Consider the following 23,428-nt stretch of genomic DNA (forward strand, 5'->3'; position numbering starts at 1 on the left):
GAAACGTGAACTCAGCATGGATTTTTTTTTAAAGGGATAAACGCTTTTGACCTGGAGCTATGAATCAGTGAGGTCACAAACAAGGGACTTCGTCTCTGATATAAACATTCAACAATAACAACCCAGGGGGGTTTGGACCTTGATGGCAAGAACACCACCAACCATCACTATGCCAATACCGGCATGATTTCAGCATAGTTACCAAATATGGTTCAGTCCAGTTTTTTCAATTATTATACAAATTTTAACTAACCTTTTTGAAAATTCTGGATTTCTGATTTTTTTTTAATAGCATAAATCCAGAATATTTTTTTTAATACATTTCAGCACCCTGATCTCTCAAAGCTGTGCTGGAATGGTGATTGAAATGCCCCTAGATACAGAGATTTACCATGTATAAATTTAGGCTCTGTTAACAAGTTTGCCTAACAACAAGAACGTGCATGTATCCATTCCCATCTCGATATAGTTCATGTATGGGTACAGCCAATTGTAGCTCCTAGGGTATACCTTGTGTTTGTTTTAGTGTTCCATAGGGATGCGGCCCCACTCCCCCCCCCCCCCCCCCCCACAAAAAAAACCCGTGTTTCTAGGATGGGGACATTTCTGCGATGCAGGGACTTGAGGGAAACATTACCCCACCACACCCACACCTCCGTCGGGACGTCCCATGACATCCACAGGGCTCCTAGGTGTCTCCTACTGTAATGTCTCCTTTTGTAAATGCCCTAGATTTTGCCCTAAAATCACAATTCCAAGTAAAACAAGAAATGGAGTGCAGTAAGGGAAATCATTTACCAACTTTGATTGCTGAACAAGATAAATCCTGGTTGAGATCATGCAATCATGTTAGATAATCATTGAAAAATACAATACACAATATCAATTATTACTACGAGGGTTAGAGCACATATATTCACAACCATCTTAATCAAATAATATCCATAATTTATTATTTGAGGTTCAACCATAATTGCCCGGATAAGGGGACATGATAGGGCGCCCGAAACACTCTCTACCCTAGGCAGAAGAGCGGATATACCATCCCTCTTAGCCTCATGTGGCCTTCCGCCATCCATCCTTCATGAGGTGGTGTACCTAGTGAGGACACTTGTATCTATTCTCCCTACTCATGCCTCCTTATTTGTCATCTATGATTGAGATCCCTTTGATTTCATTCCAATAGTCAACCCTTGTTGAGGTTGGTGGGGAAGTCACAACAAGGTGTCTGGAGGCGTCCTTCCCATCTAAGCCCAAGGGCAGGACACTCCTTGCACCCCCTTGGCCTCATGGGACTATGTCATGTCCCCATGTAGACAACGAGATCATTAGAGGCTAACTGTGAAATACATTAGTAGATTTGTGTATATATATATTCTCAAATTTCAATTAATAAAATTAGGATGATCGATTAATTGTGTTTGCTCATTAACTAATGTTATTAAGGAAAGGATGCGATCATCCCCAAGTCATCTCTGGAAAAGACGCCATGCTTCTAAGGGGGCCGCGTGGTTTCAAAAGGTATAAACCACGCACACCAAGGGAAGCACGGGGGAAGGAGGTGACAAGGAGAAAATCACATGGAGAATCTGCAAACAGGTAACCATGTTACTCAGCCATAATATTAATTCAGTTTCATTACGATGCCTAAACAACCAACGGGATAGCCTGTGAATGTATCAGGCTGGTACGATGCAGAGGGAGAATCGCTGGTTCTTCCCAGCGATGAAGAACCAATGCCTAATCGTATAGAGCACCCCCTTCCCATCGTCGGTAGTCTGGTACGTTCCCAGGCCAGTCCGTTTGGGTATCATAGTGTGTCCATGTATGTATCGTTCATTGAAAGTGTTTCCATATGCAAATTGTATTCAATCTGATTTTCTGTAACTCGCCTTTATATCAATGGGAATGAACATAATCCAAGTAATTGTACAAATTAATTGCTAATCAATCACAAATTTGGATCAATAAATAAATATTCTTGCCACACGAATTAATCAAATCTATAACATGCCCAAGGATATCTTCCCCACCAAATATACAACCTGCAATATCAGGTTCAGTTATAAGTCGTAAAAATGTACTCTAGTAATTGACAGAAAAGGATAAACATAATGCACAGGCAATAATATGAATTAAGGAAAGAACAACAATCAATGATAGTCATGTTTCTGAAATTAAGCCAGATATAATGAACCAACTCTCCAATTAACAGGATGAATAAATAATAACCAAGTAACACATATTCTGAAATCATTAATCTTTGTTCCCTGTAGACATTTGTTATCTTCCTGCTGTTTTCTGTTTGTTAGCACATTCGGAATAAGGGGTCCCAGCCAGGGGTATGCTGGGCCCATCCTCAGGTAACCCTATGAGCCCTAAGAGACGGGATGGGTTTGGATGGGTAGCCCAGCCAACCTGGAGCATCCCCAACGTCCTGAATGGGTCTATTTTCATGTAACAGTTATGTAACTAATTTACTATTATTGCTGACATATATATATTGCAATGTCTATAATGTTGCAGGGAACCCTAGATCCGATTTATTGCCCTAATCAAACCTTTGGAGTAACGAATTTGATCCTAATCTCAGGAAGGCAAGGCAGGTACAGCAAAGGTACATTACAGACTATCAGTCACCACCATGAGGTAGTGACTGATAGTCTGTAATGTAACTTGTAATCCTTTCCTAACATCCTCATGGTTGGTTGCAGCAAATTGACAGACAGATTGAAAACCTAGTCATTTCACATAACTGCCTATATCAATTTATTATGGATTATTCATTAAATACATCATTACACATATATTATAGCCCATATATCAAGCATACATAACACACACATATTTATGCATACCATAATTGGATAGTAATGCTACAGCCTGCAATAAACAGTGATTTACTGATCTGATTGCTTATATATATGTTAGGGGTCGATCTGTTCTTGTAGGTGCTGCTGCTTGATTGATCTACTCTCCTTGCTTTTTTTCCTCTCTCTCCTATTCGATGCCCCTTCTCCAATGGGAGACCCTCCTTTTATATCCTTGAAGGGGTGTGACCTTACCAAGGGTCTTCTTATTCTTGAAAGGAGATGTCTCTTCCAACTGATCGCAGCCCTAAACAGTACTTAATTGGCCTTGAAGAATTTATTATTTGAATATTACCTAATTCCTTAGCCTAGTCAGCCATTGCATCATATCTATAATTCACCAATAATTATTTATTCTTCTGGGCTTAGTTGGCCTTCTTCTAATAACCATTTTTATAATTATTTATATTCCTGATATTAGTCGTCCCAGGTTTGGCTGTTATTTAAGGCTGCATTGCATATTTATTTAGATCGTTGCATTAGTTGACCTGCCGCCCTTTGTTCTAGATGATCACTGCCTTCTAGGAATTTAAAATTTGTGATGTCTTATAAATAAGACAGATTTTCCTGCTGATTAGAATAAGGTTTATATTGCTTCTTAGGCGGGGGCATGACAGTCCGCCCTTCCCGAGATTGCTTGCCCTCAAGCAATTTCAAACTTGAAGACTTCCTCCCTTAATTTGAATGTGAGTTATAACCAATAGTTGGAAACTGGCGAGATTTAATTTAAGACAAGTTTTCTCTCATCTTCCAAAAAAAAAAAGATCAAGGTTATCTTGAAATAGTACTAATTGTATCTGCAAGATTGTTTAGGTTTTACACATTGGATATTTTTGTGAGTTTTTCCACATATTAAGATAAGGATTAGAAGCATGACATACATCTAAATAATGTTCTAAGAAGAGATTTCAAATTGACATATTACAATTTTCATTGTGAAGATTGGTTGGATAATCTATTTCTAGATCTTGAGGATGTAAAGGTGTCATAACTACTAGATTTGATCCTCCACAAAGCTCAACTTGTTTATTGCCCCTTCATCTTTTGATTGGATGCTTTTAAGAGCTCCTTCATCATGCTTTATTTTCTTGCTCGAGTTTCCTTTTGCTTCTTCGTCGGGTATTGCCTCCATATTACGCACTTGGCTTTTCTTTCCACATGTGTCTTAACTCCCAATTTTCTTTGCACTTGAAACACAAGTTCAATCTTTTAAGGCCCCTTCGGTTGCAAATATGCCCACACTTCATGAATCTTTGCACTTGAAGCACAAGTTCTTCTCTTGGTGTTCTTTTTCGCAAACATGTCCACACTGTTAGAATAATATTTCTTTATATTGTTTTATGGTCAATTATATTGTAATTAGTTGGTCTGCAGTAGTCAGCAGTTAGAGGTAGTTAGAAACTTAAATGTCTAGAGTAATTTGTAATCCCTATAATTGTAACCTCTTTTTTGTTAATGGATTAACTAGTTCTTTCCTGAACATGGTATCAGAGCCCAGGCACTAAAAAAATGTGGTCTTCTAAAATTTCAAAAGGAATTTTATTATTTTTAAAGCTTTTAAAGATCATCTTTTTTCTGTTTTTTATGCCCTAAAAAATCACGGATTTTTTTTAGGAAAAATCGAGGGTTTTTTGTTTTCTAATTTTCGCGAGTCTTTCTCATGAAAAATCGAACCCCTTTTTTGCAAATTCGTCGGGTTTTTTGCTTTTAAAAAACGAAGGGGTTTTCCAGTGTCGAATTCCTCTATTCACATTTTGCATTTCACGAGATTTTCACCCGTTTTCGTGACGTGTTTTTTTGCGGAAATTTTCTGGGTTTTTTGCGATTTTCGTGATTGCACAGTTATTTCTATGCTCTGTCCGCGATTTTCATGGGTGTTTTTCCAGCGTCGTGGCAACAACGTTTGTTCTAAAACCCCTGACGGCCATTTTTTTCTATGCATTTTCGCGACGTTTGTTTTCATGTTTTTTCACATGATTTCGGCTTGCAATTTTCGTCTTCTACACTTCACATCGGGGTCTTCTTGCGTGCGCGATTTTATTTTGGCTCTGTGTCGACCCACGGTTGATTTTCGGCTGGCTTCTGATATCTTTGGTGGCGTTTTATTTTTTTGAGAAATCCCGCGGGTCTGCGTGTTTCCGACGTGCAAGGGTTTGGTCGCTTGGGTTGTACCGCTTTTCACGATTTTTATCATGTTTATTCCGCAACCTTCTGCAGAATTTTTCTCAGTTCCTGCTGCTGGCTAGGGTTTATTTTCAACTCTCTGTATTTTCTAGCAACCAGTCAAAGAATTTTTGGGTTCTTTGTTTCCGGCTAGGGTTTCTGGGCAGTGCCTAGGGTTTCCAAAAACCCTCCATCTATTTTTGACACCAATTGATATTCCTTTCAGGTCTATAAATTTTTGTTGCCTAGAGATTTTGCAAATTCGTCTAGGGTTTTGGCCCTTTGTTTCAAGGCGATTTTTTTTTCGATTGCAAATTATTCGTGGGTTTGTCGCAAAGAAACGCGAATAGCCCAAAACCACCGAGTTTGGGCGATTTCCAAGTCGAGTCATGCTCGTCGAGTCCAGTGGACTTGGACTTGGACTCAGACGAGTCTAGGTCAAAAAATCGCCCAAAATCGCCGAGTTTGGCAAGTCCCAACTCCCAAACTCAACCGGCGGCATGTAACTTTAAGTTAAAACTTAAAAAGAACACAACTTCTATTATGTTTTGAATTGATTTTTTTGGTTTATATTATGCTTTGAACCTAAAAGTGAACTTCATTTCATTCATTTGGCAAAATAGGAGGAGAAAGGTGGGTTGTGAGGAGAAACAATAGAAAAATAACACCCGACACCTGTATAAAATAATAAAAGTCTTTTGGCCTTGCGGGGCGTTGCCCCTCGACCTTGCCCTGTGTTGCGACAGGGAGCGTTCCAGGGGCGCTGCCCCTTGACCCCAGCTTAAAATTAGGGGGGAAATTGCACCGATAAAAGTAGGGAAATTTAACCTCCAAGTCTGATTAGGCTCCAATTCCATGTAACATATACTTTCATTTGGTGCATCAAGAGTTCGAAAGGAAGAGTTTGCATCTCATTTGATCATATGATGACATGGATTTTTCAATCCATGAGTTTTGTAATATTGTATACATTTGACAATATTTATATATCTATGTTGTTATTTCCTTCAGCTACAATTTGCGTTTATGCTTATGTGATTGATGTATACTTGTGTATGTAATCAAATTAGCTTCTATTTGATGATGTTATTGTGTCTTTAAGGTGTATTTAATAAAGGGTGCATGAAACAAGAATTAAATCTTTAAAAATCTCTAAATTTCTTGAATTTTTCACTTTTCTGAGTCCAGCCAAGTTTTCCCGAGTCCGAGTCCCATTTCTTTGGTTTGTCTGTCTATCGAGATCTCTTTTGGGTTGCTTTCAAATTTTTTGGGGTCTTCCGAAAAAATTTATGCCTCAAAAACCGTGCTAGAGTTTCAGTTTCTGCCTTAGAATTCAACTTGCAGAATTAAAAAAAAAAACACCCTGTTTTCATCTCCTGGTTTTCGTGCATTGCAATTCGTGCTTTCAACAATTCGTCCTCGAGGTACATGATGGCATCTCTTACAAACATTATGCTCGAAAGTAGCCAAAAATTCAACGGCCACAACTACAACACCTGGAAGCAGCGCATATTGACAATTTTTGAGTACCGATGTCTTGATGCAGTTGTTTTGGGCACGTCTCAACATCCAACTACTGCCGGAAAAGATCAGGGAAAATGGGATGAGCGCAACCGGGAAGCAGTCATGCTCGTTAAACTCCTTGTCACCAATGAGCAGCTACCTCAGGTACCATCCAGAAAAACTGCAAAGGAGATATGGGATCATTTGAAGAGTCTTCATGAAACCTCTGACAAGAGCAAAGCATTCTTTTTGAAGAACATGCTCTTTTCGATTATGATGAACGAGAGGACACCTCTGCAGGATCACTTGACATGAAGTTTCTTGATCTTTGTAACAAGCTTTTATAGCAAGATCGGTGGCGACAGCAGTTTGGAAGTAGTACCCATTCCACCTCCACCGAGCAAGCGTTCTCTGCCATATCTTTTGCTAAGAACAAAGGGAAGGCTCAATCTCTCAGTCGAAAGGCTTTTGTTCTTCTCAAGACAACAAGAAGAACATTCAGTGCAATTATTGTCATAATTTTGGTCACATGAAGATTGATTGTCGAATTCGACTGGCTTCTGAACAAAAGAAGCAGGGAGGGTCTCAACCAAAAAAAAATGTCGCAAAGCACTTTGAGTAGACAAAATCTGCTTTCTAACGAACAGCAGATCCAGTACACTCTTTTGCCTGGTATATCGATTTAGGGGCTTCGTGGCATTTTACTCATCATCAGGATTGATTCACGGAATTTGAACCATTCTTGGATTCAGTAATCTTTGGAGGAGGAGAAGAGTACACAGTTGCTGGTAAGGGAACCGTCCAAATTCACTCAGGAGGTAGAAATTTAATTTTTCTTGATGTCTGCTATGTTCCAGGCATGGAACATAATCTCCTCTCCATCATCAAGATCATAAGGCATTCTCCTCAATTAGATGTTATCTTCAATTCGTCCACCTGCAGCATTGATGATAGGGAGACTTGTACTACAATCGCTATGGGACTTGAGGATCATGGTTTGTATAGACTTGCTGATTCCAGCAATTCTCGGGAGTACGCTCTGGCTACTAAGAATCCATCCATCAAAACACTTTGGCATCAGCGTTATGGGCACTTAAACGTGCACTATCTCTCTCAGTTATCTCGAGATGGTTTGGTTGCTGGTCTACCTGATATCCAACCTCAAAATCATGGAGTATGTGGAGCCTGTCGAGCTAGGAAGCAGCATAGGACACCATTCTCGGATCGGGATTCTTGGCAAGCCTCCAAGGTCCTTTGATTGGTTCACGCTGATGTATGTGGGCCAATGAACACTCCATCTGTTACTCGGTCTAGGTACTTTTTATCATTTGTTGATGATTTCAGTCGAAAAATGTGGGTGTATTTTCTCAAGAATAAATCAGATAAGTTCAGTACATTTCAGCATTTTAAGGCCTTAGTTGAGAAAGAATTTGGTTCTCAGATTGTCACTCTAAGGTCAAATAATGGGGGTTCGTTTTGTTCCACTGACTTCTCTACATTTTGTGCTACACATGGCATTCAGTGCCAGCTCACCACACCATACACCCCTCAGCAGAATGGTGTCGTTGAACATAAAATCGCACCATTACTGAAATGGCTCGATCTATGTTGGAGCATCGCAATGTTCCTAAGAAATACTGGGCTGAATTAGTTTACTCTGCAATCTACCTCCTGAATCGGTCAACTATACATGTCGTTAGGAAGATGACTCCTGAAGAAGCCTGGTCAGGACGCAAGCCTAAAGTGAGCCATTTGAAAGTCTTCGGTTCTACTGCTCATGTATGGATTCCAGACGCCAAGCATGCTAAGATGGATTCAAAGAGCCAAACACTTATGTTTACTAGTTACATCGACAACCACATGGCCTACAGGTTGATTGATGTGGAGACAAATCGTCTCATTTTTAGTCGTGATGTTGTGGTTGATGAGACTACTGGTCCATTTATGCCTTCAACTACTCCTAGTCCTATGACTCAATCTGTGAAGACTTCTGATGTTGGTATTCATCTTCCTCTTGGTTCCCATGATGGGAGGGCTTCAGAGCATTCTGACTCTGAAGATGAGGAATCTACCGATCCAGCACCACCTGATCTTTCACAGGATTCGCATCTCGATGACTTTGTTCCAGAAACTCCAAAGGATGTTGTTCCTCCAATGCCAAATGTTGGTACTTCTACCCTCTGGCCTCAATGGTGGGCCAAGACAATAGGAGATCTTCGTGATGATGAGCTTCTTGAGGATAGATTAGTTCGCCGAAAGAGAAAGTAGCAGAATACAGTCAACTTTGCACTTATGGCCAACATCCACAGCATCCATGAGCCCCGGACATATTTCAAGGCTAAAGGCATTCCTAAGTGGGAAAAGGCTATGGAGACAGAATACCTTAGTCTTTTGAAGAACAATACTTGGGTTCTTTCTAATATGCCTCCTGGAAAGAAACCTATCAGTTGTAAATGGGTTTATAAAGTCAAGTATCATGCAGATGGTACTTTGGATAAGTAAAGGCCAGACTGGTTGCTCGGGGATTTACACAACAGGAGGGCATTGACTATGAGGAGACTTTTTCTCCTACTGCCAAGATGAGCACAATTCATCTTCTTCTCGCCATTGTAGCTCAGTTTGGATGGAAACTTCACTAAATGGATGTTAAGAGTGCATTCCTCAACAGTGAGTTGCAGGAAGAAGTTTATATGACTCACCCTCCTGGCTTCAAGGTTCCTAATAAGGAACATCAAGTTCGCAGATTGGTAAAAGCTCTCTATGGCCTAAAGCAAGCCCCTCGGGCTTGGTACATCAAGATTGATCAGTATTTAGTTGAACATGGTTTTCAGCGTGGTCCCTCTGACACTAATTTGTATGTCAAACTCTCCCATGATATTCTTTTTCTTGTTGTCTACACGGATGACTTGATCATTACTGGCAATTCAGCACATTTGATTACAACCATCAAACAAGACTTGTGCCAAGATTTTGACAAGACAGATTTGGGGCTTCTCCATTATTGCTTAGGTATCGAAGTGTGGCAGACTGATGACAATATCTTTATTTCACAGTCCAAGTATGTCCACAATTTGCTTGACAAGTTTCGAATGCAGGATTGTAAACCTATTTCCACACCTATGGAGAAAGGGCTGAAGTTATCAGCCAAGTCTGATTCACCTGCAGTAGATGAAACCAAATTCAAGCAACTAGTAGGCAGCCTCATCTACCTCACCGCCACTAGACCTAACATCAATTTTGTTGTCAGCTACATCTCTCGCTTCATGATGGCCCCAAAAGTTGATCATTGGATTGCAGTGAAGCAAGTGCTACGATATGTAAAAGGCACTTCAGACTATGGCATTCTATATAGTAGGTGCAACGATCCAAAGCTGATTGGTTATAATGACTCAGATTAAGCAAGATCAATGGATGACAAAAAATCCACTTCTGGGTATGTATTTAGTTTGGGTATAGGTGTTGTCACTCGAAGCAGCAAGAAGCAACAGGTCGTGGCTCTTTCCTCGACCAAAACCGAATATCAGGGAACAGTCAAGGCCGCATGTGAGACAATTTGGCTTCGGAGGATGCTCTCTAACATGCAAATGCCCCAAGCAGGTTCTCCTCCCTTGTATGCAGATAATCAAGGGGTGCTCAAACTGGCCAAAAATCCGATCTTCCATGAACGTACCAGGCATGTTGAGCTTCATTGTCACTACATTTGCAAGCTAGAAGAAGACAAATCAATTCAGTTGCAGTATGTTCCCACAACGGATCAGACTGCAGATAGTCTCACCAAGTCTCTGAGCTCGGATAAGTTTGTAAAATTCAAGGGGCAACTTGGTGTTTTTGATAGATTGACCATTAACAGAGGGCGTTAGAATAATATTTCTTTATATTGTTTAATGGTCAATTATATTGTAATTAGTTGGTCTGCAATAAACAGTAATTAGAGGTAGTTAGAAACTTAAATATCTACAGTAATTTGTAATCCCTATAATTGTAACCTCTTTTTTGTTAATAGATTAACTAGTTCTTTCCCGAACACACACTCCCATCACCCTTTGCAATCAAAGCATTAATTTTTCTTTCGAAGTTCTTGTCGAGCGCTTTGAGATAGAAATATTCTTTCACACCCATCCTTTCCATAGAAATGCTTATCCTTTGATGTCTCCTTTCTAGAGTGATCCTTTTCCTTTGTTTTAGTGGTATTGAGCTGCGTGGCTTTTAGGATTACCTCTTGGAGTGTAGTAGGGTCAAAGGCACTTACTAGGCCATAGATGGTATCCAAGTACCATGACTAGGTAAATAGGTAGGTGAGCCTTTCCTTGAATATTCCAAGTACCATGACTGCTAGTCTTTGGAACTATGTCACATAATCTTCAAGGGTCCCTTCTTGCCTTATTCTTCTTAACTCTTTAAAGTATCTTTGGGGATGGTTTTGGTCAAACCTCTCAATGAGTGTTTTCTTGAAGGCATCATAGGTCTCTATGCTTCGATGGTTTTGGGTGATTAAGCCATGGTACCACCAATCATGAGTGACCCCTTCTAGATGGAATATGGCAAATGTAATGGCATCTTCCTCTAACATGGGGCTAAGGGACAAGTAGGTCTCTACTTTTTGGATCCATTCATGGGTCGCAAAATTTCCCGACCTATCAAAGTTAGGGATGGTCAATTTTCCTACTTTGTGTTGTAAATCTTGATTAGTTTGATTCTTCCCCCTTCTGTGAATACTCTTTGTTTTGGCCTCATAATATATCGTGAAGGGGATGCTCCTCGTGACTTCCCTGTCAAGCCTTGCATATGCTTCGACAAGTTCATTCAGATTAGGATTGGGCGTGTTAATCTCCTCATCTTCCCTTGATGGCCTTTCCCTAGTTAAGAAGGGAGGTCAAGTTGTTTCTAGGGTTGATCTTGTAGTTCTATTGTCATTTTCAGATTGCCTAGGACTGACATCTCTCTCATTTCTTTGGTTAGGTTTAAAAGTATTCATAGTGGTGTTTATATTCTCTAGGGTTTGAAGAAGGGGTTGAGTTGTTCGTTCATTTTTCTCCATAAAAGCCCTCAATTCATGTTCCATTTGTTCCCCCCTATTGTTGTCTTCGTTTGCAATTTTCTTCTTTTCCTTTTCTAGATCCCTTAAAGCCCTTTGACTAAGTGGCATCAACTATTGTTCAGCCCTCAGTTTGGCAAGAACGATGCTCTAATACCACTTGGAATGTCCCCTTTTGTAAATGCCCTAGTTTTTACCCTAAAATACAATTCCTAGTAAAACAAGAAATGGAGTGCAATTAGGGATATCATTTACCAACTTGAATTGCTGAACAAGATAGATCCTAGATGAGATCCCAATCATGTTAGATAATCATTGAAAAATACAATACACAATATAAATTATTACTACTAAGGTTAGAGCACATATATTCACAACCATCTTAATAATATAATATCTATAATTTATTATTTGGGGTTCCACCATAACGGCCCAGTTAAGGGGAAATGATAGGGTGCTCGAAGCAACTCTCTACCCTAGGCCCAAGAGCAGATATATCATCCCTCTTGGCCTCATGTGGCCTTCCACCATCCATCCTTCATGAGGTGATGTACCTAGTGAGGACACTTGTATTTGCTCTCCCTACTCATGCCTCCTTATTTGCCATCTATGATTGAGATCCCTTTAGATTCATTCCAATAATCAACCCTTGTTGAGGTTGGTGGGGAAGTCACAATAGGGTGTCCGGAGTGTCCTTCCCTTCTAAGCCCAAGGGCGGGGCACTCCTTGCATCCCCTTGGCCTCATGGGACTATCAATCACCACCATGAGGTGGTGTTCCTAGAAGAGGATCTCATTACAATTTCTCCTTCCTTGTACTCCTTTCCTAACCTCCTCATGGTTGGTTGCAGCAAATTGACAGACAGATTGGAAATCTAGTCATTTCACATAATTGCCTATATCAATTTATTAAGGATTATTCATTAAATACATCGTTACACATATATTAAAGCCCATACATCAAGCATACATAACACACATATTTATGCATACCATAATTGAATAGTAATGCTACAGCCTGCAATAAACAATGATTTACTGATCTGATTGCTCATATATATGTTAGGGGTCGATCTGCTCTTGTAGGTGCTGCTGCTTGATCGATCTACGCTCCTTGGATTTTTACCTTTCTCCTATTTGATGCCCCTTCTCTAATGGGAGACTCTCCTTTTATATCCATGTAGGGGTGTGACTTTACCAAGGGTCTTCTTATTCTCGAAAGGAGATGTCTCTTCCAACTGATTGCAGCCCTAAACAGTACTCAGTCAGCCTTGAAGAATTTATTATTGGAATATTACTTAATTCCTTAGCATAGTCGGCCGTTGTATGATATTTATAATTTACCAATAATTATTTATTCTTCTGGGCTTAGTCAGCCCTCTTCTACTAACAATTTTTATTATTATTTCTATTCCTAATGTTAGTCGGCCCAGGTTTGGCTGTTATTTAAGGCTGCACTGCATATTTATTTAAATTGTTGCATTAGTTAACCTGACGCCCTTTGTTCCAGATGATCGCTGCCTTCTTGGTTTAAAATTTGTGATGTCTTATAAATAAGACAAATTTTCCTGTTGATTAGAATAAGGTTTATATTGCTTCTTAGGACCTGCAAGCCATAAAGTCATTTCAAATAAAATTCATCAAATTTTCCTTGAAACCTACACCCAAGCCCGAACCCTAATGGCTAATGGGCCCCACCCAAGCCCCACAAACCCTATAAAACACCCTTAAATCCTCATCTTAACTCAAACACAAATCAACATGCTAATAGTGTGAGTGTGAAAGTGAATGAATGAGTGAAGTGTTGCAAGTGCAAGAGGATTGAAGAGGAGCAAGAAGAAGAAGAAGGGAATCTACGCCAAGTTGCAAGGATTTTTCAAGCAAGAGGTAGGATTCTATGAATTTTTCTATTTATTTTTTAATTAGTTGCATATTCATAGGCATGGCTGCAAATTCATATTGTCATCAACATTGAAATTTGAAAATCAAAAAAATCATATCCTAAATTGCAAATTTCAATTCTAATTTTTAAATTTTGAATAATTATTGGTTTAATTTTAAATTTTAAATTTTGCAAAAAAAATGAAATTTTAATTATAAAACAAGCTGTCATATTTTTTAATTTTTTATTTATAGTTTATAAATTGAAATTACTTTTATTAGTTTATAAAATTAGATATGTTCAATTTTTTTTATTTTGTCAAACTAGGATTAAACTTTTGTGTATTGAATAATTATTAGTTTAATTTTAAATTTTAAATTTTGCAAAAAAAATTAAATTTTAATTATAAAACAAGCTGTCATATTTTTAATTTTTTTATTTATAGTTTACAAATTGAAATTACTTTTATTAGTTTATAAAATTATATGTTCAATTTTTTTTATTTTCATTAGTGGCTTCTAGATTAGATTGTGTAAAAAAATTTTACCATCAAATTGTAAAAAATTTCTTACACAATCTAATCCAGAAGCCACTAATGAATTGTACATGGATTGTGGAAATCTGATAGCTTTGGTTTTTTTATTTTGTCAAACTAGGATTAAACTTTTGTGTATCCTTTGCTTATGCGCTTTGTGTGACTTGAAGTAAGAAAAACAAAAACAAAATCTTTGTGTCTTAATCCTTGCAACTTGGCATGGACCATCATATGTGTTAATGGAGCAAATGGAGGCATGATGAGAACCAAAATTGTGAACCGCAATCTTGGATAAGAACTATTCCAAGATAAGTGTGTTAATAGAGCAAATGAAGGCATGTTGTGTGGCAAGTGGATGCTGTATAATCATGGATGGGTGGATGGACATTAGGCATCGTCCACTCATCAATATCATGGTTACATGTTGAAAGGGCCCATATTTTTTTAAGGCAAGTGATTGTTTAGGGCATCGCAAGAATGCCGAGTTTTAGTTTCAAATCCTCAAGGATTCTATTGAGGAGGTTGGGCCACAAAATGTGGTCTAAATAGTGACAAATTTGGCCTATGTGTGCAAAGTTGCAAGGAAATAAATTGAGGCAGCTTATGATATTTGGTGGGCTCCTTGTTGTGTGCATGCCATGAATAATGCACTCAAGGACATGGGAAACATTGATTGGATCAAAGCAGCGGTCGATGATGTTAGAGATGTGCAGATGTTTATCCACAACCACCACCTCACATGCACTCTTTAGGACCTTATCTAAGAAGAAATTCTTGAAACCTATTGAGACTAGATATGCATCCTATTTCATTCTTTTGGAAAGAATACTTGAGTTGCAAAAGGCAATGCGGCTAATGGATATGACAGAAGAATGGAATCGATGACCCAAGTCCAAGACAAAGCAAGGGAAGAGGGTGAAGGATGCAGTGAAGAGTGATGTTTTTTGGGGTGACGCAAAATATATAGTCTCCATCATTACTCCAGTATTCCAGGTCATTGGATATGGAGATGCCAATGCACCTTGCCTTGAAGAGGTGTATGGGTGCACCACTTCTATACTAGACCAAATGAAGGTTGTCGTGCAAGAGGACCCTCCCTTAGAATATTACAATGAGCACATTCAGCCAATCATTCATTAGAGATGGGAGAAGCTCAACACTCCCTTGCACATGGCTGCCTATGCATTGAACCCCGAGTGGTATGTGCAAAGGCTTGGTAGAGTTACACCCATACAAGATGCCAAGGTGAAGGGAGGGTTCATGAGGGCCACCCAAAAGATGTATGATCCTATAGAAGCTGATATCATTCATACTGAGTGGACAAAATTTGCCACTCTTAGGGGTTAATTTGAGGAGGCCAAGATGGATAGGGCAACTATGGCATAGGAGGACCCAATTTTGTGGTGGACTATGCATGGACCAAATTCTTCAACTACCTCTCTATCCATTCATTTGCTATCTCAAGTTTCTAGTTCTTTAGTTGCTGAGGGGAACTGATCTACTTATAGACCCATCCACTCTTTTAAGAGGAATAGGCTTACCTGTAGGACAACAAAGAAGCTTGTGGCTATACATAGTGCATTGCGTCTCATCGACTGCAACACACTTTTGTACAAAGAGGGCCCAGCAGCATGGTGGGATGTAGAGCTAGAGGAGCCAGCCAAACCAGCCAATGAGATCTGAGAGGAAAGAGCTCAAAAAATGGGTATAAGTATTCAGTGAAACCAATGGACGAAAGCTGCTAAAGTTGTGGGATGTAGACCCAAAGCAAACTGACTTGGAATTTTCTGTTGCCACGCAATCTTCACTTTTGAGAAGTTGGATAGCCAACATACTTTTACTGCAAGTGGCATTCAAGTTGCATGTGGTTCTTCTAATCTATCTGCATCATCTAACATTAATGATGATGATAATGTTGGTCCTCATGATCTGAGAACATATAAAGGCTAGATTAGCTTATCATACTGATCTTTGGGGATCTAAAATCTTGACTATGTCAAAAGCTCACTCGGATAAATTAACATAAAATTGCTGACTTTGATTTTTAAAAACTTTAGAATTAACAATTGTTATTGAACATAATTTTCAAATATTTTCCAACATGGACATGATACGTAACAATTCTGTTGCATTACACGCTTATAATTTCAATTTTTAAAATTCACAAGCATCAGTTTACTTTAAGTAACTACGAGTCAAGTAAAGACTTCATTGATCAGTTCTTTTGTATTTGAATCTCGATTTGCATAATGACAGAAAATCATCGATCAATGGATTCCTGTATCATTAAAAGATTTTTTGAAAAAAAATTCACAGATTTAGTCATTTCCTTTAGTCTCTAATGAAAACTATATTACTTATTATCATTTCAAACCACACAAGCTTTCAAAACAATACCAGAATACATAAGACCATGATTGTTTGCTGCCCGATAAAAAGGTCGTGTCTTTCCCTGCAGAGCAAAAATCTGAAGTTCATTCCATGCGATTTCTCTTTGTTGCTGTGTCACTTTGCCTGTTTTAACCAGCTGCACAAAATTGCAGATTCAGAAAAGATAACACTTGAAATTAAAAAAATAAAAATAAAGATAAACAATGTATCCTTGTAGTCGAGTTTTATATATGCAAATTGAAGCCTTTTGGTGCAACAACAAAACATTCAGCTTTCCACTGTAATGCCATTTTCCTAACAGGATTTTTGGAAGTACTATCTCAAGAATAATTTAAGATACTACTGACACGAGCAATTGGAGAGATAGGCTATTCGCTCCATTATGAATTGATAATGGAGTTCTTCAGAGAACTGGCCCCTATAACATGTGCACGTACACATTATAAAAAAGTTACCTCACTAAAGAGAAAATAAGATGGTCGAGGGATCCGAGAAAGGTTGTTAGCACGATCCACAGCCACCAATCCAAACTTGGGACCATACCCATCTGCCCATTCCCAATTGTCAGATATTGTCCAGAATACATAGCCAAGAACAGGAACACCCTGAAATATGTCAAGAGTAAGTCCCAACATGTATGCAATAGCTTCTTGGTGTCAACTTTCAAGCAACCTTAGGTATAAAGAATAAAATAAATTCCTTGTGTTCATTAGAACCTTGTCCATGGCTGCACGCACAGCCAAAAGATGTTCTATAATGTAAGGTCGACGAATTAAATCAGTTGTATCAGAAACACCATTCTCTGTAATGATAAAAGGAAGATTCAAATGTCTATATCTCTCATGAAATTTAAGCAGCATCCTATACAAGCCATCTGGATAAACACCTCGCCCAGATTCACTATATTCATCATTCTCCACCAGCTTCAAGCCTGGTGCTGAAATCACTTCCTGAAAAGTAATGAAACATTGAAAAGACATGGAAAAATAAAGTGGATTTGTAGTCCTAAAATGATCAAACCTAAATTTAATTCTTTGATATTGTATCATATTATAGCTACAAGCAACTAGAATCTATCAAGAACATAGGAAAACCCCATGACCCACAGTTCAATATGCTGTTAAATAAAAGCTAAAAGCAAGCAAATTGTTTCAGGGATCAGGAAAGACCTGGCCATAATAGTTTATACCAATAAAATCAAGCTTGTCACAGATGCTATCCACATATGGAAAGAGAGTCATATTATTACTCAAAGCAACTGCTGAAAGATCAAAAAGCCCATAAGGTCGCATGAATGAAGCATGATGTGCTATACCAACTCTTGCTCCCAACGATGCACTCTTGCTGTCAATATCAATATCAGAAATCCTTTCAGAAGCTACCCGAGAAAAACTTTAATTACATTTATAATGAAGAAAAATGGACAATAAACCTTCTTTATACACCAGGAAAAAAAAACAGAAAATGAGCACTCGCAAAATGAAATGAATAAGTAACACTTTGGAGCTACTCTAGTCTTCCCTGTGACCCACGTGTGTGTCTTTTCAAGCTGCAAGTGTGTATATAGCAGTAGGAGAGAGATACCAAAACTCATGGATATGATCAAAAGCTTCTGAATGGGCCACAGCCATCCAGTGCATAACTTGACTAAAAACTCCCGTAGGCATGGCAGCAGTGGCAACCTCAATCAAATCAGGGTGACCTCCAGGCCAGGCTCCAGCACAGTAAGTCAACATTGCAAACACATGTGGCTCATTAAATGTTATCCAGTAGTCAACTAAACCAGCAAAGTTTTCAACTGCTAGCCTGCATTTACAGAATTCATAATAATAGTAACCTGTAAGTTAAGCAGATAGACTAACTCTTTACCAAATTTAAAATATTGAACAGATGAAATTCACCTTATGCATTCAACTAACTATGTTTGAATCAATATTATTGATGGCATTTCAAGCTGAATCAAGATATTCTCAAAAGAATAAAGACTGACGACTATAGACTTAGTTCAACCGAATAAGCAACGATGTCTATCATCAAAAATATTATATTAAGCTTTTCCTCCAATTCACATAAAAAATAATAGAGAAGCAACCATTTTACAGTTACAAACACATCAAAGATTGAGTAATTATACCTTTATATTGAATATTCATATGCTGGTAGTTTGCATTGAGAAACCACCCTAGCAAGGCCCAAGCTTTCGTTGTAAGCTCGTGTTACTATGGTTTTAAAAGTGATCAAATATTATATAAATGTTAAAGTGCCACGGGAACATTTTAAATAAATTTAGGGTAATTGGTGTTCATTTACAGGGTACAAGAGCTTGTAGAAAGAAATCAAGAAACGAACTTATATCAATGTACGTGGATGACCAAAATCATTCTAGCTAAAGTCCAGTGAGCCAGTCTGGGGTAAAATACAGAATTAAAAATGCCTATCCAATACTCTTTCTTATATCCTACCCAGTCAACAGTTTACTCTAATTGTGAATGGGAGATGAGGGTTAGGTGCTCCAGTTCATGGAATAGCAAATGTTGATCGAAGCTCACAAACTATTATAGAAAAGGTAGGGGAGTCCTGTTCCCACCAACCCCATACCTATTGGTGAAGCTCCGCCCTGCCCCCCTTGATAATAGTAATAGTAAAGTAAATCTATCTTGTGCCCTACCTATATATGATATCTCTGGTGGAAGGAGGTTCAATTTGGGCATTATAGTCCACCAACTGCACACAGTAAAGGAAAGCCCTACCTTTATCTGGTAGTTCACCGTGCCCCTCTCCCCCACTGCTCACTATGTTATAAAGAGGTAGGGGGTAGCCCCTACTATAGACAGCTAAGGGTGGACTAAATAGAGATATAAGAACCAAAAGGTATGCAAGGGAAAGATGGATCAACAATTAAACAGTTCTTGGAGACAAACTACACTTCTTGAATTAGCTTGTAGGAAAGCATCCAGGACTGCCACATCATTGGTTGCCCCTTCATTTACAAAATGAAGTGTGTCCTAGTAAAAGGCATTGTGTCCTTGAATAATTCAAACAAACGTAATCATGGGAGCATCAATCAAAAGCTATTATCATAAAAATGTATATGCGAGTGGGTCTGATTGCTTTTTTTCTTAGGAAGTAAATGGATTTCCTAATAGCCAGAATCTGATTCACTCAAAGTCACATTATTTAAAAGATGACAAGCATGTATCAGTTATCACAAATAACCAGTAATGATTTACAAATGAGACTTATGGGCTTATATATGTTGCATTAATTGTTCAATACAGAATAGCTCATTATTACGATCTTAAGTCAATGGGGAGAGACAACATCAATCTTGATTATGCTACAAAAGGGGTTTCATCCGATACAGGAAAAAATTAGTATATTGAGCATTCCAAATAATACGAATTATAATGTAGCTATAAATTATCTTTAATGGGAAAGAAAAAAATCCCATTCAAAGGACATATTTCTTCAAAAACAATCATATGATTAATACTTAGCCCTTCACTATTCTAATCAAGCATTATTATCAAACTATTGTTGCCTTCTTGAGAAATGCTATTTACGAACTCAATTTAATTTTTTATAAAATATTAACCTTGAGTGGAATTTGGTCAATCTCTCTTCCCCCTTGCAAATTGTTTTCAACCATTAATCATTTCTAGAAATGTCAATGGAGGAACAAGATCATGATGAGAAAATGTGAATTTCAATAGAAGAAGAAAGTATCTCATAGCAACAGATGTCGTAAAAAACAGATCTCCAAAATTCATGAAATTGGTTATAACTGCTTCTGGATTAGATTATGTGATGGTTTTTTGCATCAACATTTCAGATCACACTCCGTGATCCATCATCAGGATAATAGAGTACTAACGAAGACAAAAAAATTGTGTGATACAGAATTTTGTCTTTGTTAGCACTGTGTCACCCTGTTGATGCAAAATTTATGACACAATCTAATCCAGAAGCAGTTATGACCAACAGATACAGTTATTGAATAAAAATCTCATTATGAGCAGACAATGCACGAATAAATCAGAAGATTTTAAAAAAATAGAGTTTATCACACATAAATATTTCAACAGCAAGTCAACTATCGCTTTTGATTTTCAAACATGCATGTCGTTTACTTTTTTCTTTCACAAATCGGTTTTGAACTCTAGAGACTAGTAACAGAACCAATATACATGAAAACAAATGCTAGCCTACAGACATTCAAATCTCATCCAAGTCCCTCGAAACAACATGAACAGAAGCATAACACTCACTTGGTAAATTCCATGAAATAATTTACAGTCTTCTCAAGCCTCCAGCCTCCATATGCTGCAGCCCATGGTGGAAGAGAGTGATGGAACAATGTTAACATCACGCGCATGCCATAGGTATGAACTCTTTCTATAATCCATTTATAACGTTTCAAGGCATCCCAGTTCACCTGCAACGATTAGGAAGCTTGTCATGTCAAAATGGCTTATTACGCACAATCTTAGAGGTAAACATATACAAGCCTATTCAAGACTCAAAACTAATCCTTAATTAAAGCAAACAATGGTTAATCCATGGAATTGAGAGAGAATTTCTATACTAAAAGAATGGCTCAATTTACCCGCATTGTTATCTCCTTCTCTATGCAGTTATTTATGCCATTAGCTCTCTTTTCTTCTCTTAGTTAATTCCGATGTGTGTCAGACATTTCAACAAACTTATCCTACTTAAAAGAGAAAAGGACCCGATCCAATATCATCTATTAAACCTTGCAGTGCATTTATAGATTGTGAATGTATGCAGTGAACTAACACTTTGGCATTTAAAAACATGACCAGCATCTGCCCAAAAAAGGTCCAGTGCAATCTTGTAAATTATGTCGTACCGATTTGTCAATGCCGTCAACGGGTTCCGTGGGCATAATCCTGGTCCAATCCACTCCCATGCGGAAAACAGTTACACCTGTATCTTTCGCAAGCTGTAGTTCTGTATCTGGATCAGACCAGAAGCGCAATCGTTCTTCCCTGTTAAATCACAAACATTTTAATTTTTATACAATTGATGTTTCCAGTGCATAATTAAGTGATAACATTTCAGGAACCAGCTATGTTAATCTCGAGTTAATCTTAATGACACTTTTAGTGTCTGGATCAAAGGTTCATGTTTCTAGTACATCAGTGCATGATATCATTCAAGAATCAGCTACATTAATATAGGGTCGATCTTCATGACCCCATATTCCATGTATGGTCGTTCAGAAGAACCCTTCAGGCTTCTCTCATTCTTCATTTGGCTCTCATTGCAATAGGGTCAATCTTCATGACCCCATATTCCATGTATGGTCGTTCAGAAGAACCCTTCAGGCTTCTCTCATTCTTCATTTGGCTCTCATTGCATTTAAATGATTATCACTTGGGTTAAAGCACATGAAGTTAGAGGGAGATGCTACAAAGTTTCTCCTCCTGCCAGAGATACAGGCATTAACGCTGTCAACTGCCTGTACGGGTGGTCGCAAAGGTTAAGAACCTGTAGACACGTCAGGCACTCTATCCCCACAAATAGCATTTATACAATTGCCTCAAGGATTGGGACAGGGTTTTTAATCTCCTAACAAAGCAGGGGGCAGAGAGCTCCAACAACGGGAGAGCATTGGGCCGCAGGACAGAGACTTTTAGCATAGCTTTAGCTTGCTATCCTATTTGTAAAACCTTCATTGCGGAGCCCTTTAGCTCTTTATTCGTCGATGATAAGAAGTACTAGCTAGGCCGCTCAAATTCCACCATGTTCAAGCTTTGGGTATGACTACTTACGGATGACAGACATTGTGCCAGGCAGCAACGTTATGGCTTTCCTCCTCTTCTTCAGATAATTTGTTGATGTTTCTGATCAGGGCTTCCATGCCCACTTTCGAAAGCTTCTTCCTTTTGCCGGCAGCATCCGGTTGCAATGTTGACTGTTCAACACGGTCCGGTTCCTCTGTTGAAGATGGGTTCGAATCCTGTTTCTTGTTCTGGGCAAATTCAAGCCAGGCATCATGCAGATTGTCTTCAACGTGGGCAGGGGCAGTTGCCAAGCCAAAGAAGAAGCCCCCATCTTCTTCTGCAATGCAAAAAATAATTTCAAAATACATTGAGGAGAATACGTCTGCAATAGAAATTCAAAATATAATATCGAATTTAGAAAGAATATGTTTGAAGAGTAAGTAGTAAAGGGTGTTTAATTACCAGGCTTATGAATATCGAATGTAGCGAGAACCTCCTTTGATTCGTCTAAAGGATTGTCAATTGGGGAAAGATGTTTCTTGCGGTATCTCCTGAAAGCGAGAACATTTGCACCTACTGAAATCGTAGCCAGCAGACCCACAACATTCACCACTATGCTCACGATGCCCATTCCTCGCTTATCTTAATTCTGGACTGCAAATTTAGTCACGGGCACACAGTAAATCAAAAGGGAAGAAATAGTTTCAATTTCAAAAGGGACTTATCTCGATAACTAAAGTGTGGCGCCTAAAAATTCCATTCATCTCGGCCTGAATAGTGCTTCTGCTCCAGCTTGCTCTTCACCTTAACACGAGGAATGAAAAAGTTATATATCATAAATATCATGAATTTCAACTCCTGAGAGTTCCGTGTGACTTCAGCCATTCAGTTTGGATCGCAGGAAAAACTTGGCTTGTGGGACTACCCACGTTTTGTTTGCAAGTTTCACAGAGATTGCGTGTACAAATTTGTTTTGACATATCAGATTTGTTCCATCTGGGATTCAGAACTTAAAATTAAATACTGAAAAATTAGACTATTTTTTAAGCTTTGGCATTTAATATTTATCAACAAGTGTCTTTTTAACGATATAGTGTGTGTTTTTCAAGTATTATAATAATATAATTTGGTTTATCAAATATCTTGTCTGTAATAATTATTGTTAATTATTTAGTCCAACGAATATTTTATATTTTAATTAATTTTTTAATTAGCATATCTATTTTTAGAGAAATTTATTTAAATTACATCAAGAGATCTCTATTGAAGGAACATAATTTTTAACCTTAAATCTAATTGAAGC

The 23,428-nt window shown here is 38.3% G+C and overlaps 1 protein-coding gene across 1 annotated transcript in view; it reads right to left on the reverse strand.

The window, feature by feature from the left end:
- Positions 1–23,161, reverse strand: part of LOC131074847 (galactolipid galactosyltransferase SFR2, chloroplastic) — a 29,508-nt gene extending 6,347 nt beyond the window's left edge. Inside the window, exons 1-9 of the mRNA XM_058011568.2 lie at positions 22,588–23,161; positions 22,174–22,462; positions 21,249–21,387; positions 20,647–20,813; positions 17,963–18,184; positions 17,548–17,722; positions 17,095–17,328; positions 16,834–16,983; positions 16,385–16,514 (exon numbers count right to left, since the gene is read on the reverse strand). Coding sequence (XP_057867551.2) covers positions 16,385–16,514; positions 16,834–16,983; positions 17,095–17,328; positions 17,548–17,722; positions 17,963–18,184; positions 20,647–20,813; positions 21,249–21,387; positions 22,174–22,462; positions 22,588–22,756 — 1,675 coding nt within the window. The 5' untranslated portion in view covers positions 22,757–23,161. The remainder of the gene's footprint in view (positions 1–16,384; positions 16,515–16,833; positions 16,984–17,094; positions 17,329–17,547; positions 17,723–17,962; positions 18,185–20,646; positions 20,814–21,248; positions 21,388–22,173; positions 22,463–22,587) is intronic.
- Between the last annotated feature and the right edge of the window lie 267 nt (positions 23,162–23,428).

Source organism: Cryptomeria japonica, chromosome 7 (assembly GCF_030272615.1).
Source record: "Cryptomeria japonica chromosome 7, Sugi_1.0, whole genome shotgun sequence".
Taxonomy (NCBI): domain Eukaryota; kingdom Viridiplantae; phylum Streptophyta; class Pinopsida; order Cupressales; family Cupressaceae; genus Cryptomeria; species Cryptomeria japonica.